At 45.1% G+C, this 18113-nt stretch overlaps 1 protein-coding gene across 3 annotated transcripts in view; it reads right to left on the bottom strand.

The window, feature by feature from the left end:
• The window catches only part of ZMAT4 (zinc finger matrin-type 4), a 306499-nt gene that overhangs the window by 106556 nt on the left and 181830 nt on the right, over positions 1 to 18113 (bottom strand). For all 3 annotated transcript variants that reach the window (XM_067022486.1, XM_059049509.2, XM_067022485.1), the window contains exon 4: positions 15676 to 15832. In XM_067022486.1, coding sequence (XP_066878587.1) covers positions 15676 to 15832 — 157 coding nt within the window. The remainder of the gene's footprint in view (positions 1 to 15675; positions 15833 to 18113) is intronic.

Below are 18113 nucleotides of genomic sequence, written 5' to 3' on the forward strand. Positions count from 1 at the left end.
CAGGAGGAATTTTTCGGCAAGTATCACTGCTTTTTTTGCAAATGCAGTAGACACTTCCGTGTGACTGGACCACTTAGTGCCTGGCTGGGGAGAGGCTGTCACTACACATTGACAGCTCAGCCTCCACACAGTCCAGCCTCTTCTGCAGATAAATGCCTCAACTCCACGCAAACTGTGCAAAGTTAGAGCTCAAAACGGAGACTTCCTCTGTACTTCTCACAGAGGAGAGTGCCTCTTGTGTAGATGATAAACACTCTATGAACATGTGATGAATAAATGAAGAAAAGAACTAGTAAATTTCAGTTAATATCAACTCAGGGGATTTTCATGTTTTAATAAATGGCTTGTGATAGCTAAATTTAAAATCTTTGATGATTTCATTAAACTTACTTCATAGGATTAAAAACAAGTTAGATGTTCGTAAGTGGGGATAAATTAAATAAACAGTGGATCTCTACACTCTGAAATTTAGTGACCTGGAGAAACATTCAGGATAGAATATAAATTAAAAGATGGAGGTTACATGTGGGATATAAACTAAATTACTTATTAAATTAGACATATAAAACTATATATAAAGGGTAGAAGGTTATAAATAAAAATCTTAGCAGTGGTTATTTTTAAGTTGTGGATGATGAGTGATGTGGTTTATACTCATACAACCCTTGATGCAGGGGAAAAGCATTTCTATTTTTCATCTTACATAGAGGTCACATTTCATGAGAACTTCTTTCAGTGCAAAGTCTAGAAAACACTGCTTAAGGGACTTTGGGTGCCACAACGAGGCCTCAGGTGAAATCTCACAAGATTTTCTTTGCACTGATTTATTTATTTATTTTTGATGGAGGTGGGATAGGTTGCGAGAAAGCTGACTCAGTCAGAATATCATATAAAAGCTCCAGCTTCTCCTATTTCCCCAAAAGATATGGGGCAACTCCTTTCCCACCACAGCCGACCCTGAAATGGCTCTAATGATTTAGATAAAAGGAAGTATCTCTCTTCCTTCTCATCTGATATGTTTGGAAGTGAATACTGCTACCTGAAGCTGCAAGACAGAAAAATCCAGGTGCTATTTCTTCGATGCCAGGAAGGAAATTAAAGAACACTATCAAATATCCCAAGTTCCAAAGTATGTACCATTAAACACTTCCTGAGAATAAACAAAGATGAGGGTGACTTACCAGAACCATCATTCCAATTCAATTTTGTATCAACAGTCTAAGTATAATCAGCCTGTTAGTGAGAATTGCTTCCTCACCTACACTGCATTCATACATCATCAGTCTTCATTAATATCCTATTCATAGATTATTGATTTTCATTAATACAGAATAACTCCCTCTGGTTCAGTCACTGATTAGGTTCTAAGTATCTTAAGTACGCCTGTTTTCTGCAGAATCTTAATCTTTGAGAATAAGCCATTAAATAGAACTTCAGAGGAGATAAAAGCCCTTTTATAACTTTCTCATGTTGTTTGACAAAAGAATCCTAAGGCTGTGGTACTCCACATTCTTTTACGCATTGGAAACAGGAGGACAGAATGTAAGTTTCAGGAGGATAGAATCTTTATCAATTTTGTCCGCTGACGTATCCCAGGTGCCCAGAACCAGTGCGTGTTAAATCAAGGCTTGTGGAATAAGGGGACTAGCTTTTTCTCCATCAAGCTATCTATGTAAGAGAAGGAATCATGGTTTTACCTTAGGACATTCTGCTAAGATGATGTGATAGCATCCTCTCTGTCCAGACTGATCTTATAAAGCCCTTGGGCTTCCGTGGTGGCGCAGTGGTTGAGAGTCCGCCTGCCGATGCAGGGGACGCGGGTTCGTGCCCCGGTCCGGGAGGATCCCACGTGCCGCGGAGCGGCTGGGCCCGTGAGCCGTGGCCGCTGAGCCTGCGCGTCCGGAGCCTGTGCTCCGCAACGGGAGAGGCCACGGCAGTGAGAGGCCCGCGTACCGCAAAAAAAATAATAATAAAATAAAATAAAATACATATCTGTTTCAGAGGATGAGAATACAGTCTGGGACATTTACTACCAATTATTTGAGGTGGAATGCTTACTTTACAAGTGCCTTCTCGATTTCATAAACTAGACAGTTTTAGGGTTCTTGTCTTTAGTCAAGAATTTAAGAGCTGTTGCCAGAAAATCTCTCACTCACAGTTCTCTGAATCATAATGCATTCTGTGTGGATGCCAAGTCCCGACCATGACTCCTACCGACAGTTTCAGAGTAAGCACAGGAAATTGATTGTTTTATTGGTCTACTATATTCCTTCCTAAAAATGTGTCAAAGAACACTTTCTGAAGTAAAGGTATAACTGCATCATAAAAGCTGCCGAAATCATCAACTGTCTTATACTGCTGTTGGATCACCCAGAGGAGAAAAGTGAGCTTGTGCTATTTAAAAAGATTTGTGGGGCTTCCCTGGTGGCGCAGTGGTTGAGAATCCGCCTGCGGATGCAGGGGACACGGGTTCGTGCCCCGGTCCGGGAGGATCCCACGTGCCGTTGAGCGGCGGGGCCGTGAGCCATGGCCGCTGAGCCTGCGCGTCCGGAGCCTGTGCTCCGCAAAGGGAGAGGCCACAACAGTGAGAGGCCCGCGTACCACCAAAAAAAAAAAAAAAAAAAAGCCTCATTGTTGAAATCTTTAATTCTACCCAATCACCAATGCATTGTTTTATTGGTCATCAAATATAAAATAAAAAGACAGTAGCCTTGATCTAATCATTGTTCCAAGCCTCTTACGATCCACTGTACAAAAGCATGACCAAAAGAATCTGGCTTACCTCTCATGCTAATTCATTTAAAACCTGATTCCCTATAGGGCAGTCAGCGGCCTGACTTGTGTGTTTTCTCCTGACAGTGTGACACCAGGGAAAGATCACTGCAAGAGAAGAGAAGCCTCTTTGCCATCAACCAGTTTTATCACTTTGAGCAAATAATGTCATCTCTCTAGGCTTCAGTGTCCTCATTGGGAAAATGAGGTGGTTGAAATAATAATTGCTGAGAGCCTTCCAGTTCTGCAACTCTATGAATCTATTACTTTTGCATTTATAAGCATCAGAAAAGCCAAAGTCATCATCGGAACAAGTGCACCGATCTGAGGACAATGCCTTAGAACAAGGCAGCTTTCCGAATTTAAAAGAAAACACGCCACTACGAAGATCTGCCTGTTTGACAAACTACTGTTTGCATAATATTAAAACAAGTATCTAGACAGGTTATGCCAGGAACACCAAATAACCTGATTCGGATGATAGAACTGCTGTGGTGGAGAAAATCTTCAACGCAAACGTGAGGCACTGATTGGATCTGAAATGCATGTATTATTCAAAACGTGAATTTATTTGAGTTTCAAACAGATCCAGAATACCCTTTTCTTTATTCGTTCAACAGAGAACTCAAATAAGCAATTGGGTATCAGCCATAGAAATTTATGGAAAAGTTCTAAACCTCTGTCTGTCTCGTTTTCAATAGGAAATAAGGGGGGAAAAGGAGAGAAGCAACAAGATTTCAGAAGAGGGATATACGATAAATACACCCACACACAGGACAAGCACAGTGGACAAGATCATTGCTTGTCTATTTCTTTCCCCACACGGCGGTTCTCTGTTCCCACAAATGAGAAATTCTTTTCTTTTTTGTGTTGAGCTTCATTTTTTTTTAAATTGAGAGACATTCTTGATTGAAGGTGTATAAATATCTGTCTTTGTGGTTTTATTGCTTCCAGTCATCTTAGGGAGAGTCTTGGGGGTTGAACTGTGCTGTTCGCTAGGTAAGCAAATGTCTGTAGATCATTTTACGAAGAACTGTTTATCCTCACTTAGAGATCAAGGGAAAGGCCTTAGAAAATGCAATCAGAAACGCTGGGTCCAAGTTCTGATTATATATTTCACTATGTGACACACCAGGCAAGTCACCTTACCCTATGGAGCCTCAGTTTCTTCATCCACAAAATGGAGCTAGTAGTACTTTGTATTTATTACGAGGATTAAGTGAAACAATGAAGGTAATATTTCTGAGATAGTATCTTTTTTGGGGGGTGGGGGGGAATCCATGGTGAGATAATATCTTAACAATTATCAGTTATGATCATTGATTTTTATCATTAGGTTAAAAAAATATATATATATTTCATTAGGTTAGATTCAGCCTGCTCAACTACAGTTTTACCACAGGGCAGGATCTTTTAAAATACGATATATTTTTGCTTCATTGTTGAGAGATGAGAAGACTTTTTGAAAGCTACAGTTTATAAATATAATGAATATAAAGTAACTTTTGTCATGTAGACAGTTGACTCTTGTTATCTGTGGTAGTTATATCCTATAAACTCTCCAAGAATACTGAATTAGTAAATACTGACCGAGTATTCCTTGGGGAAATGGAGAGTTAGGTTCCTGTGAGCCTGTGGTCACATTCTGATCAACTGGTCAATATAGAATCTTGTTTTACGTGTGCTTCTGTTTAAAGACACCTTCTTTAATATACATTTTTGATTCACTAACATTTAACTCAAAGCCAACACATTACAACTCATGCCTGAACAAAGCTTATCTAAACACACACATTTTCCCCGTAAGGCACACCACAGCCTTCTTGCACTAAGGAAAACTAGCCAGCACTCCAGGGCCGTCCCGGGGAGCCATTTCAAGTGGCAAAATTTCCAACAAAAAGCACAAAAATGCAAAACACCTGGCAGGAAATAGATTGCAAAAAAGGCACTTGTTTGCAGTGTGAGGGTTGAAATTTCGAAGATAAGAGTGTTGCCTTCAGCTGAGAATATACACACGGGGCAACTCAAATTTTTCACCACTTTGCACACATCTGTGAGTGCTCATGAAATGCCATGAGTGCTGATTTTGTGGTTAAAAATAAATTTTAGTGAGTAGGTGAGTTCACAGATACAAAATCCCACAAATAATGAGGATTGTGTGTTTGTGTATACTTATGTATTTATACACAATCATATGTTCATTCAATACTTAATCATGTGGCAGGCACTACAGTCTTTTAGATACATCTTCTTCCTTCTTTATTATAATAATTATATAATCTCAGTATCACCATAATCTTACCAATATGAAATAGAGGGCTGAGAACTTGAAATCACTTGTAAAATTCACACAGCTAGAACGAGAATTTAAAGCTGAGTCTGATTTCCGAGCCTATGTTTGCCCTCTACTTTATTCTGTTTCACCAATTTTGTTTTTTTGTAAATCAACCAAGTAGCCAGGCATGCCACTTCTGGTCAAATTGGCAAACGACTGCCTTTGATCATCATAATGAACTCAAAATTTAAATGACCAAGGTAACAATTTGAAAACCAAGCTAGAGATATTTAAATGCCTATCCTTATTCTAATTCATGCTTCCAATTTTCAGTCATCTAACAAGTGTTTATCAAATGCCTACTATGTGCCAGTAAGTGTTGTATGTGCAGTGATCAACACAGAGGTAATGCCAGGATGCCTCTGGAGCACGTCAGAACTGTTCTCCGTCCATCTTCTAGGGTTAAGATATACACACACTACAGCAACTTCAAACTCTTACGGGCCAAAAAATGAAAGAAAGGTTATTGCTACATGTGACGCCATCACCTGTCAAGCCAGTGATGTCTGAGAATTATATAAAAGAAAGTGCTCAGTATCCATTCTGGCTAAGAATGATGGATGTATTCATAAAAGCCTATATGTGAAACAGTAACTTTCAGGGACAATGTATCAAGCAGGATGGATTAGGCTCTCCTGCAGTAACAAATAGCCCCCGAGTATCACAATAAAGGCCTCTTTTTTGCTCTTGCAAAGTCTAGTGTAGGTTGAATGGCCCTCCTCCATCCTGTAGCCCGGTCTTAAGACATCTACTCCCGACCAACTGAAAGTCTGGGGAAGGTAGGAAGCAAAGGGTGTTTGGATGAGCAATGTCTCTGCCACAAACACAAATTTTCCCATTAATCCTAAATACACTACCTAACCATATAGACTATGGGTAATCTTAAATCTCACTTTGATTAATGGTAGACAATGGGAAATACCTGCAGTTTCAAGTTTTTATTCTAGGCTTCAAATTTCTTCTAAATCGTTTACATTTTCTTCAAGAAAACTTTTTAAAGGACAGTTAAAGGATGTTTTCTTTTAGGATTTTCTTTAGGATCTTGAGTCAGAACTCAGTCTCATTCTCATTTCAATTACCTTCTTTGTATGGGTTGGTCATAAAAAGAATGGGGAAAAAAATCACTAGCTAGCAAGCCTATCGGGGGGCCAGTGACTTCAGTTAAATGAAGGTGGTTGTATCCTGTGTTGAACAGTATTCTCCCCTCAAATTCATGTCCGCTCAGAATTTCAGAATGGGAACTCATTTGGAAAAAAGGTTTTTGCAGCTATAATTATTTAGACTAAGATAGACCAGACTGGATTAGGGTGAGCCATAGATCCAATAATTGGTATCTTTATGAGAAGAGGAAAGGTCACACAGAAGATGCACAGGGAGGAAGGTCATGTGACAAGGGAAGCAGAGGTGAGCATGATGGATCCAGAAAGCCAAGGACCGCCAGGAGCCTCCAGAAGGTAAGCAAGGATTTTTCCCCAGAGCCTCAGTGTGAGCGACGCCCTGCCCACACCTTGATCTCAGACTTCCAGCCTCCAGAACTGTGAACATAAATTTCTATCATTTTAAACCACCCCGTTTACGAGAAGTTGTTACAGCACCCCTGGGAAACTATACAGATCAGACCTCAGATTTCAAATAAGAATTTAAAATCAGGACGTTATAAGCATATGAAGGTTTTGATAAAATCTGGTTATAATTTCATCTCTTTCGTTTTCTAAATGTCTTTGAATTTCAGGCCTAGTGGAGATATTTGCTGTCACTCACATCTTGCAGCTTCTCTGGAGAATTCCTTGCTCTCAACAAGAGGGAGCCACTGGCCTCCCCTCATTCTCTATTCTCAAGGTACCTCCCCAAGGCTCGTCTTTCTAACTTCCCCCCATCTGTCCTGATCTCTCCACTAACCCCTATCCTGTGTCTCCCCGGCTTCTCAAAAGTGTGTGGTCCTGGGGAATGTTTCATTTTATACACACACACACCTATAATACCACCACTCTCTCTCCTCGCCGCCTCTCCCCCCGAGATCATTCATTGTCTAGATCAGAGGAGGGCAAACCTGCCACATAAAGGACCTCGGAGCAAATATTTTAGGCTTTGTGGATTCTATGGATTCAACTCTGCCATCGTGGCACAAAAGCGGCCTAGACAGAGCACAGGTGAATAAGCACGGTCGTGTTCCAATCAAACTTTATTTATGGAACACTGAAATATGAATTTTCTACATTTTCCGTGTGTCACAAAATATTCTTTTTTTGATTTTTTTTAAAACCGCTTAAAAACATAAACAACATTTGGGCCTTGCGGCCACACAGGATGGGCAACAAGAGGTCGGATGTGGTTCTTGGGACAAAGTTTGCTAAACCTGATCTAACTCAGCGGTTCTCAACTGGGGTCCACTTTGCCCCCCAGGAAACATCCGGCAATGTCCAGAGACGTTTCCTATTGTCACATGTCTCGTGGGGCTCTTTTGTCATCTAGTGGGTGGAGGCCAGGGACGCTGCTAAACATCGTACAATGCACAGGACAGCACCCCTCCCCTAACCAAGAAGTAGCCAGTTAAAAATGTCAGCGCCACTGAGATTAGAAACTCTGAGCTAGATAAAGGGTTCCTGTGAGAAACTGAGAGCCCTCCTTAACACCCCACGCCCTAGGTTATATCGTTATTAAGGCCCTAGTTGGACATCTCTCATCCTAAATTCTTCTCCGATCTCTCCAGCTGCAATGATTCTAACTGTTCTTCAATAGATCCCGTGTATCCATAGATCTTCACGGTGTGTTGTTCACTGTAGCCAAGGGCCCACGTTTCCTCCACGGCGAGCCTCCGAAGGGCGTGTGGTGTCGTACCCACCTTTACTTTCCCAGGACCAAGCGTGACAGGAACTGAGCTAGGAAAACAATGAACTAAAACCTCCAAGTTATGAACTCACTTGAGGCAGGTGCCAGGTGAGGGAATCCCAGCTTCTGTAGAGAAGCTACTTCCACGAGCCCCTAGAGTGGAATTTTCTGTCCCAGAATGCCAGAGTTGCTGGGTGAACCGATGGCCAACAAGGCCCCATGCTTGATGCAGCAGGAACTGCCTTTGGCCAGAAGGTCAGTGGGACTGGAGCTGGTTGCGAAGAGCCAGTAGCACTTCCTGCAGCCCCTCTTACGGCATCGGTGGAATCTTCAATTACCCATCGAGCCTGGTGTCCTGTGGCATCACCTGAGGCTGGAGCAGGTGGGACCACAGAGCCAGAGATAGATTTGCAGGATGCCGCAGCTCTGTGTTTGCCCTGCCCTGCTCCCATCCAATGCACCCGACGGCCCTTGGATCCCCGACTCAGCCCCTCCTCCCAACCTCTGAGTTTCTGTCGCCCTGACCCTGCTTTGCTCTCCCCATCTCACAGCCCACGTCTGCCCCACCCCAAGCTTCTGCACTGACTATGCCTCTTCCTCCTATGATTTCCGGACTCGGCTAGTCCACACCCTGGACGTCCCAGGCCAACACCACCCATGGCTCCCCCCCCTGCACACAGCACAGAGCCCCACTTCTCCCATCCTCCGCCTTGCACGCTGCTCAAATCCGGTCTCCTGCCCGTCCTGTGAGCTCCTGTCATCCTCCCTCCTCTGCCCAGTCACGCTGGATTATGTCTCCTTTGGCAGATTTCCCTGGCTGTTTTGATTCATCTTCTCCCCAGGTTCCTGTGACCGGTACCCTGACCCCTACATCTGCACTTGTACTTGTCCTCAGGCAGGGACAGGACACCAGGTGACACTGGCTGTCACTCTCTGTTTCAAGAACACGGAAGACAGGCAAGCCTGTGTCCGGGGAGGATGCGGGAGAACAAGTGTGGAGCCCTGTTCCCTCCAGGAGGTGCTCTTGCTAAAGTAGATTCACCCAACGGAAGCAGCCTTGGATGACAAGACAAGAGTGTATTTCAAGAGCAAAATTATATGGCCCGGAGCTCAGAGCAGGGTAAATAAAAACAGCTTCATTTCCTAAGCAAACAGAGCAAAACATTTCCTGAGCTCCATGTGGCCCTGTGATTAGCACTTTGCATTTATTAATCAGATCTTATAATCATCGTGGAAAGGCTTTGATATAAGTAACAGCATTAGACCCATTGCACAGATTGGGAGAGGGCAGTCCAGGCAGATGAAGTCCTCAGCCAGTAAAGGGTGGGGTCTGACTGACCTGATTAATATCACAGGACAAAGTCAACAGTGGTTTTGCGCAGCGAAGTAGTAAGTTCTACTTGCGGGTAAGGCCCTGATACAAAGATATACCTCCTTCTCTCAGGCAAGTCTCTGAAAACGGTCACGTCAGTGTTCCCTATGCCGAATTTGAGGCCCCCGCCAAGGTGAAATAAGTAAAATATACATAAAGGACTGCCCTGTTTGACTAAGTATTTACTTAGCCCACGTGTGTCAGGTTCCTCTGGCTGCTGTCACAAAGTACCACACCATTAGTGGTTTAAAGCAACACATTTTTACTATATCACCATTCTGGAGGTCAGAAACCTTAATTCCATAGGCAACCCCAGTTGCCCCTGGCCATGTAACACATACGCACAGGTTCTGGGCACTCGGAAGTGGGCACGTTTGGATACACTATTTGGTCTCCTCCAGGCAGTGACGGTGCCCTTGGGGCACCACCAATGGCAGACCTGCAGCCGTTGAACATATACCGCTACAGGGCAGCCAGGCAGCCACGGGGAAAATCCAGCACAGGTTACGGCACAGGAGCCCAGAATGGAGCCAACCACCTGGTTCCCCATCCTCCCCTGCTCTGTTGGAAGTGCTCCCCTTCACCTACAGACTCGGCTCCTGTGAGGGGCCTCCGGGGCCAGTCCCTGCCTCCTGTGAGCAGGTTTACATCAATCTTCTAGCCCTTTGGGTTTCTACTCTGATCACACAGCTCCTTCCGTATACCGGAGATTGGCACTCTCTTCTGGGCCTTCATTCTGGTGTCTGGTTCCTTATTTGATCCTTCAGAGAGACACTGAGTTCTTGTCTTTGCTTCTTCTTTTTTTTTAAAATAAATTTATTTATTTTTGGCTGCGTTGGGTCTTTGTTGCTGCGCGCAGGCTTTCTCTAGTTGCGGCGAGCGGGGGCTACTCTTCATTGCGGTGCGCGGGCTTCTCACTGCGGTGGCTTCTCCTGTTGCGGAGCACAGGCTCTAGGTGCGTGGGCTTCAGTAGTTGTGGCACGTGGGCTCAGTAGTTGTGGCTCATGGGCTTAGTTGCTCTGCGGCATGTGGGATGTTCCCGGACCAGGGCTCAAACCCGTGTCCCCTGCATTGGCAGGCAGATTCTTAACCACTGTGCCACGAGGGAAGCCCGAGTTCTTGTCTTTTTTTTTTTTTTTTTTTTTTTTTTTTTTGCGGTACGTGGGACTCTCACTGTTGTGGCCTCTCCCATCGCGGAGCACTGGCTCTGGACGCGCAGACTCAGTGGCCACGGCTCACGGGCCCAGATGCTCCACGGCATGTAGGATGTTCCCGGACCGGGGCACAAACCCGTGTCCCCTGCATCGGCAGGCGGACTCTCAACCACTGTGCCACCAGGGAAGCCCCGAGTTCTTGTCTTGAAAAAGATTTACTGTCACCTCTATTTGCTTGCCAGTCCTCAGTCCCAGATGCAGAGTCCTGCCCTCAGCTTGGTGGCTGCGTCTCTCTCCTCCTGACAGGTTTCTTAAACGCCAGAGTCTGTTTGTGTCCTCGGCTCCATGGCCACCCCCTGCCCCTGAGTTCACAGTCCCTGCTCTCCCGGCCCACCAGCACCAGCACTGCCCCCCTCTCCTGGGCCAGGCCCTGCCTTTGTTCACAGAACTCATCCCAGAAAGGTCCATCTCCAAGGAGACCCAATCCTGGCCACCCTTGCGCTCCTCCCAAGGCAGAGTCTGAATAACCCCATGTTAATCATAATCAGGACGTCAGAGGTTCTGATAGAGGAAAGGGTCAGGCTGCCTACTACCCCCCATCAACTCACCAAAGGCTCACCTGGGAAGAACACAAGACCTTCTACTTTTCAAAGCACTCCTCAATCTATCATTTGCTCTGTAAAAGGGCCAGTGAGGTAAATGCACCCAGTATAAGAAATAGACGACTGATGAGAAAACGAAGGTTGAAAAGTATGTGGAGCTACTAAAGGAGATGCGACAAGACAGAGCCAGGGCCTCACTTCCTGTCTCCTGACTCCCAGGCTAGGACTTTTTCTGCCATATTATGTCAGTGGGTCAAGCCTCTAGGTAGCATCAGCTGAGAATCTCAGGGTTGGGAGGTCTTTAAATGTCATCTAGGCTAACCATGTAATCCAGGGACTTAAAATGTCCTCTAGGCTAATGTCATGATGGTGGCAGCCCCTCAGGAAATGCCCTGCCAAGTGGTCAGCCAGCCTCTGCTTCAGAAGCAGCCCCCAGGGCTTCCCTGGTGGCGCAGTGGTTGAGAGTCCTCCTGCCGATGCAGGGGACACAGGTTCGTGCCCCGGTCCGGGAAGATCACACATGCCGTGGAGTGGCTGGGTCCGTGAGCCATGGCCGCTGAGCCTGCGCGTCCGGAGCCTGTGCTCTGCAACGGGAGAGGCCACAACAGTGAGAGGCCCGAGTACTGCAAAAAAAAAAAAAAAAAAAAACAGCAGACCCCAGATGCACAGCTCACCTTTAAGTGTCTCTGAACATTAATAAAGCCTTCCTTATCTTGAGCTCAGATCTAACCCCCTAATGTCTACCTACTCATTGGTTGAATCTGCTGCACCCAGGCACACACATGCATGTGTGCACACACACATATGCATACACACACACACACACACACACACACACACACACACACACACATGTAACAGGGAAGAGCCAAACTGGACTACCTGTTGGATCTGTTTCTTTTACCTTAACACCTTTGCTTTCTGCTGCTTTTGTTCATTAAAAGGGCACTGTCTATACATGATTGCCTTCCTTGGGGAACCCTGCCCCTCTGCCTGAGTGTTGAACCCAAGTGCCTTTGTTCAGGGAAACTCTGGACCCTGTTCCACCTGTAGTTGGCTGCAAGAAAGAAGAAATTAACACATCCCCTCCCGGAGGCCGGCCATTCCAGGGGAGAGTTGCATACCTTATGGCCTTTTTACTTCACTTCCTCATCTCCTCCCTTTCTCTGTGCTAGAAAATAAACTGGCATCCAAACCCCGATAAGATGGTTATTTTGAGACTTCAGTCTGCCATAATCTCGGTCTGGCTTTCCGAATAGAGTCGTATTCCCTGCCTCAACACCTTGTCTCCGATTTATTGGCCCGTCGTGCGGCGAGCAGAGCAAACTTGGACTCGGTAACACAAACACAGCGTGACTCCTTCCCGTGACAGCCTTCTGAGTAATCTCTTTTCCGTGCTAAACAACCCCACTCCCTTTCCTCTCCCTCCAGTGAGAGGGTTTCCATGCCCTTCACCATTCGGGCCTCTGTCCTCTGAGTCACCTCGAAACGCTCCCCACAGTGTGGCAGTGACACGACCACGGCAGCCTCAATCTAAGCCTCCGATCTGGGCAAGACCTCCACGCTGAAGTCCGCCAAGCCTTGGAGAACGTGGTGGGTCCCGAGTCCTCATCACGCTCTCATCTTACAGAAGGATGTAGAAAAGCGTGGACTGGAGCAGAGATTCCACAACACACTAACAAACAAGATCCGGAACTGGGTTTTGTTCCAGTGGCCCTGCCGAGCATTTCAGAAATTCTAGAAAACACACGTCCATCTGGAAAGGCAACCCAAACCTCAGCTATGGAATTCGGCAGGATCCCCAGCTGATGCTTGATCAAAGCACATCTTGAGTAGGAGGAAAGGTAATGCTTCCCAGACACCAACTGCTTGCCCTCATCAGATGCAGTAGCTCGGAGAAGCGATGAGTTGTGTTTCAATTATTCCGACCCAGAAATCGCCACCGTTCCGGAGCCTGTTATTTATGGAGGGGGGGCTTCAGCAGCACACCTGAGCAGGGAGATTGCTTCTGAATTCAGTTGTTTGGGATTTATATGTTCTGGGGCTTGTTTTTTTTTTTTTTTTTTTTTTCCTTTTGTTTTCATGATAGAAGTAACGTCAAGCCAATCTGGTTGATTAGGTAGAGCAGTTCCTAGATGCGCAGAGGACGGTTCCAGCCACACCTTCGGGCATCACTGCCGGGTTTGGGCAGCAAACCCAGGATGGCAGGCCATCCCGACTCTCCTCAAGGGGCAGAAGGGGCTGCACTTGGGGGCTCAGGAAGCCCGTGGCCTGGCTATTCTTTTCTGCTGCCTCTTGGTCCTTATCCTGCATTTGCAGTAACTGCATTTTGCTGGAGACCAAGCCTCAACCTCTATCCTAGGTCTGGCAAACCGGGTTCCTGATGTGTCCTTATACTTGGTTTCCAGCCCAGCACTCGGGTCTAAAATGACGGTGCCCTGCCCTGCTCGGAACAGCCTTTTCTCTCCCTAGAGCCCCAGGACTGCAGCCAGCACCCTGCTACCACCTGCCCGACTTTCTTGATGCTGGTACCCTGCTTGAGTCTCAGCATGATCTCGGTACCCAGAATCTCCATTGCTGGATTCCACCCTCCTATCAGGCCCTCCACCCCTGTCCTGGGGGGGGGGGCGGGGGGATGCCTACCCTCTGCTTACACTTGTACCTAATGACTCACCTCCCTGTAGGAGAACACATTGCTTCCTTTGCTCCCTGCCAGCAGCTGGGTTGACAACAACGCCAGCCCAGGGACCACTGTAGCTTCCCAGGCTCTCCAGTTCTGTCTGAAGGTACCGTGGTCCAAGATCCTTTCTGCTCAAAGCAGCTTTGGAGGAGAATGGCTGAGAGGTTAAGCTGCAGAAAGGGAGATGCTGGGAAAAGACGACCGGCATCTGTTTCCATAGCCCAAGCCATGAGCTGTCAGTGCTACCTTCCCCCGCCCACCCCCATTCCCTCCTCACCCACCCAGCAACTTGATGCCTGCCACAGTGAGGACTGGGCCGGCTCCGTGGACACCAAGACTAAGCCATTAAGGAAACACTGCAGTTCAAGTATTTTAGATATTTTTCCTTTGGAACATATTGACGGCAACTAACAACTCTGACGGTAACTCAGAAAAACAAACTGATGTTTGGTTATCTGAAGGATGTATTGAAATTCACCAAGAACTATTTTTTTTTTTTTTTTGCCTGGTGGTGATTTTTTTTTACAGAAATAATAATTCCCATTTGCTAATTAATGTGATAAACAAAGATATAGCCTCTTCTCTTCCATCACCACCTCCAAAATTAATTTTAACAGCAATACTAAGCTTAGGCAGAGAGAACAAAGGGGCTAGTTACACATTCAGGGAGAACAGGTAAAAACTTTCTAGTGGTTGTTTCTTTGAGGTGTCTATTTTAAGAGATTTGAGGGGGAGTAGGTTACAAGGTGAGTATCCAACCTTTTAGAGAGCAAAAATCAAGAGTTTGGACCAAGTGCCTGCTTATCAAATGTCAACACACAGAATGTGCCTAAATCAAACTGAGCTTGTCTCCAAATTCCATGTGTTTTGCAACGCTATCCTGTATCTGAATGTCATAGCCACCTTTACAAAAACAAGTCTTTAGTTCAACTAAGTAGAAAAACGCAGTGAAAAGATTCCTTGCTCGTCTCCAGGTAAAAGCAGATATTTTTCTTAAGAAAAACACCAGTGAGGATAAAAGCCAAGTATTGTTTTAGACTCTCTTCAATTTCAGAAATACCATTTAAAAAGTAATTACACCCACGATTTATGCATGATTCATTAGGCAGCCAGATACAATGCACTGCTACCTTGTAATTGCACTGAAAAAGTCAACACCATGAAATACACCCTCAACTTCTTGGGGTTATCACCTAGTCTAGTAACATCTTTGCCATAATGTAAATCTTGTCCAAATAATCTATCTTGATTAAATGATAAAAGTAGTAATTTAGTTCTATGACTTAACAGACTTCTGAAAAATTTTGGGGGGGTTACTTGGGAAGAACTAGAGGGTCAAATGATCTGTTATCAATGTTTAAGCTTTTTATTGTGCAAGTTAATAGGCTTGAATCACAAGATTCCCTACAAAGATGAGTGAAACGTCATCTGGGGGGAGGGGGGTGGGTGCACCTCTGGCGTCAGCACATGAAAGTGTTTTTAAAGACTCCCATTTTCCTCCTCCCCATCCCCATGAAGATAAGAACATTATCCAGGAGTAAGTAGGGAAGCAATATGTATACAATACACTATCCATCACCCCTACTGATTACAGACCGAAACTAGAAAGGACAGTGTTCCTTACGTAACAGATGGATTATCTTACATAATATACGATAAATACGACAGACAATTATCTTGCAGGATGGAAACAGCCATTCAGAAGATGCAAACTGCTGAATTACGAATCTGAAGGGGCCAGGTTGAGAGAACCAGCACTTGGATTTAACAGTCTTATGACAGCACAAGTTCCGCTGGGCTACCTGCTTATCACCTTTAGGTTTTCCTCTCACCCACTCTCATCCTGGCAGCCACCCGTGAAGAGGGAGCCTGCTGAACAGGAAAGGCACTGGATTTCAGTGTCTCCCCGCCATCACTGTTCAGACACCTACCTGTGGTCGTTAATGGGGTTTTCTCTCCTAGCAACAGTTTTAACCTTTTGGCATGGATCTTGCCTTGGTAATGTGAGTCTGCCACCACCGCGGAGGTGAAGGACATGTTACAGAGGGTGCAGCACTTGTTTTTATCCACCATGTCGGCGTCACTTCCCTGTGAGGGAGAGAGATGAAGAGAACATTAGAGAGAACCCCAAGGCCTCTGATGTTTTTGTCCCATTCGGGTCTGTTGCATGTGAAACTCACCATAGACTTTCCTCTTGAAATGTCTGTACTGTCTTTGCTCTGCAATCTCTTTTTTCTTCTCCATGATAATCATCATCAAAACTTTCTCAGTTACTAACTTCAACCTACATTTAATAGGGGGGGGGCACTACTGCCAGGCACTGGTAACACAGGACAAATGGGCAGATATGAACCACCCGCAGAAAACCAAGGCCCACAACAGGTGTAAACACATTGGATCCGGCACTGGGAGGAAAGGGGTCTCTCACTGCATCCATTATATGCAACAAAGTGAGTAAAATATCAGAGTTCACGTGGCCTGAATTATTTAGCAAAAATTATCACTTGGCATTCAGCTCTGCCTTTGACCCACCTTAGTCTCACCAGGATACGTGGTCCCATGTTCAAGATTTTGTTAAGGATTTCTTTAAGGAATCAAATATTTTTCATAATTAACTTGAGTCTATATCATAAAGCTATGGGGACCATGCTGGCTGAATTTTCCAAGAGAGTTTGTGTCATTTTCCTTTTCTTCGGGACAGGTGATTCATTAACTGCTGCACAAAATACTTAAACCCAGCTTGATTTTTATTCCTTTGTAAGACTTCACGAAAATGAATAATGATTTGGAGAAAATAAATCCTTTGTCAGACCATGTGACCTGGCTATTGTGCTCACAGATCATCAATTACCTATATTCTGTGAGGGGAAGATTAATCCATGGGCTCTCCTCCTGCCTAGTTAGAAACTGAGGGTAAAGAAGACTCTCAGATAAGGAGTTAATCTATTCCGAACGGCAGTAGCAAAGCATCTCTTTATTAAAACAGCAGCCTTGGGTGAGTATCTTGCTCCACAATAGCCCCTTCTCTTATTCCCAGCAGGCCCAAAGAGTGCAATTTAAAATAAAAAGGAATGAAACTGGGTCATTTGTAGAGACATGGATGGACCTAGAGACTGTCACACAGAGTGAAGTTAAGTCAGAAAGAGAAAAACAAATATCGTATATTAACGCATACACGTGGAATTCAGAAAAATCGTATAGATGATCTTATTTGCAAAGCAGAAGTAGAGACACAGACGTAGAGAACAAACATACGGATACCAAGGGGGGAAGGTAGGGTGGGATGAATTGGGAGATGGGGACTGACATATATACACTATTGATACTGTGTATAAAATAGGTAACTAACAAGAACATACTGTAGAGCACAGGGAACTCTACTCAGTGCTCTGTGGTGACCTAAATGGGAAGGAAATCCAAAAGAGAGGGCATATATGTATACATATAGCTGACTCACTTTGCTGTACAGTAGAAACTAACACAACATTGTAAAGCAACTGTACTCCAATAAAAATAAATTTTAAATAAAATAGCATGGGGACGAGGGTGTGGGTGGGGATGGGACTGAGGAAGGGAATTCTGCATTTTTCTGCATAATGATAAGGTGTCCAGACTGCTGGAGAGAGTTGCCTTGCAAATGATATGGCAGTTAGAAAACTAACTCCTTCCTTCTTAAGGCATTCGTTGGTAATATGGCTGACAATTGGCAGTCAATCTTGGGAGGAGCGTGTGTGTGTGTGTGTGTGTGTGTGTGTGTGTGTGTGTGTGTGTGTGTGTGTGTGTGTGTGTGTGTGTGTGTGTGTGTGTGAGAGAGAGAGAGAATGTACCAGAAGGCTGGCCTGCAGTTCAGGGATCGGGGAAAGGGAGAGACGCCATCAGGGTCTCTGAGATTTGGAGTCCCACCTACAGCCATTTATTCTCTTGACCTTAACATTTAAATCTTAGCATCTCCCCAGCCCCCTTACCACAGCTAATGAGTGAGATTGAAAGAAATGTACTGCTAGGGGCTGCAGTGGGGGTCGGTGAAAGGAGATGGATTCTATGGAGAGGGGAGGGGCTTCCCGAAAGGGGTCTCTTAGAGAGGCACACACTTCAGGGCTGGACGTCTGGGTAGACATCGAGGCTGGTCTCACCAAGTGTACCCCTGCTGAGGGTTTCAAGCCGAGGTTTTTCTCCTCAACAAAAAACCAAAAAGGGAATTCTCTGGCGGTCCAGTGGTTAAGGCTCTGTGATTCTACTGCAGGGGGTGTGGGTTCAATCCCTGGTCAGGGAACTAACTAGGCTTCTGTATGCCTTGCGGCACAGCCAAAAAAATTTTTTTTAATTTAAAAAAATAATAAAAATAAAAAACCGAAATGAAATCAGAAAT

The sequence above is a fragment of the Kogia breviceps genome, chromosome 20, assembly GCF_026419965.1.
Source record: "Kogia breviceps isolate mKogBre1 chromosome 20, mKogBre1 haplotype 1, whole genome shotgun sequence".
Classification (NCBI taxonomy): domain Eukaryota; kingdom Metazoa; phylum Chordata; class Mammalia; order Artiodactyla; family Physeteridae; genus Kogia; species Kogia breviceps.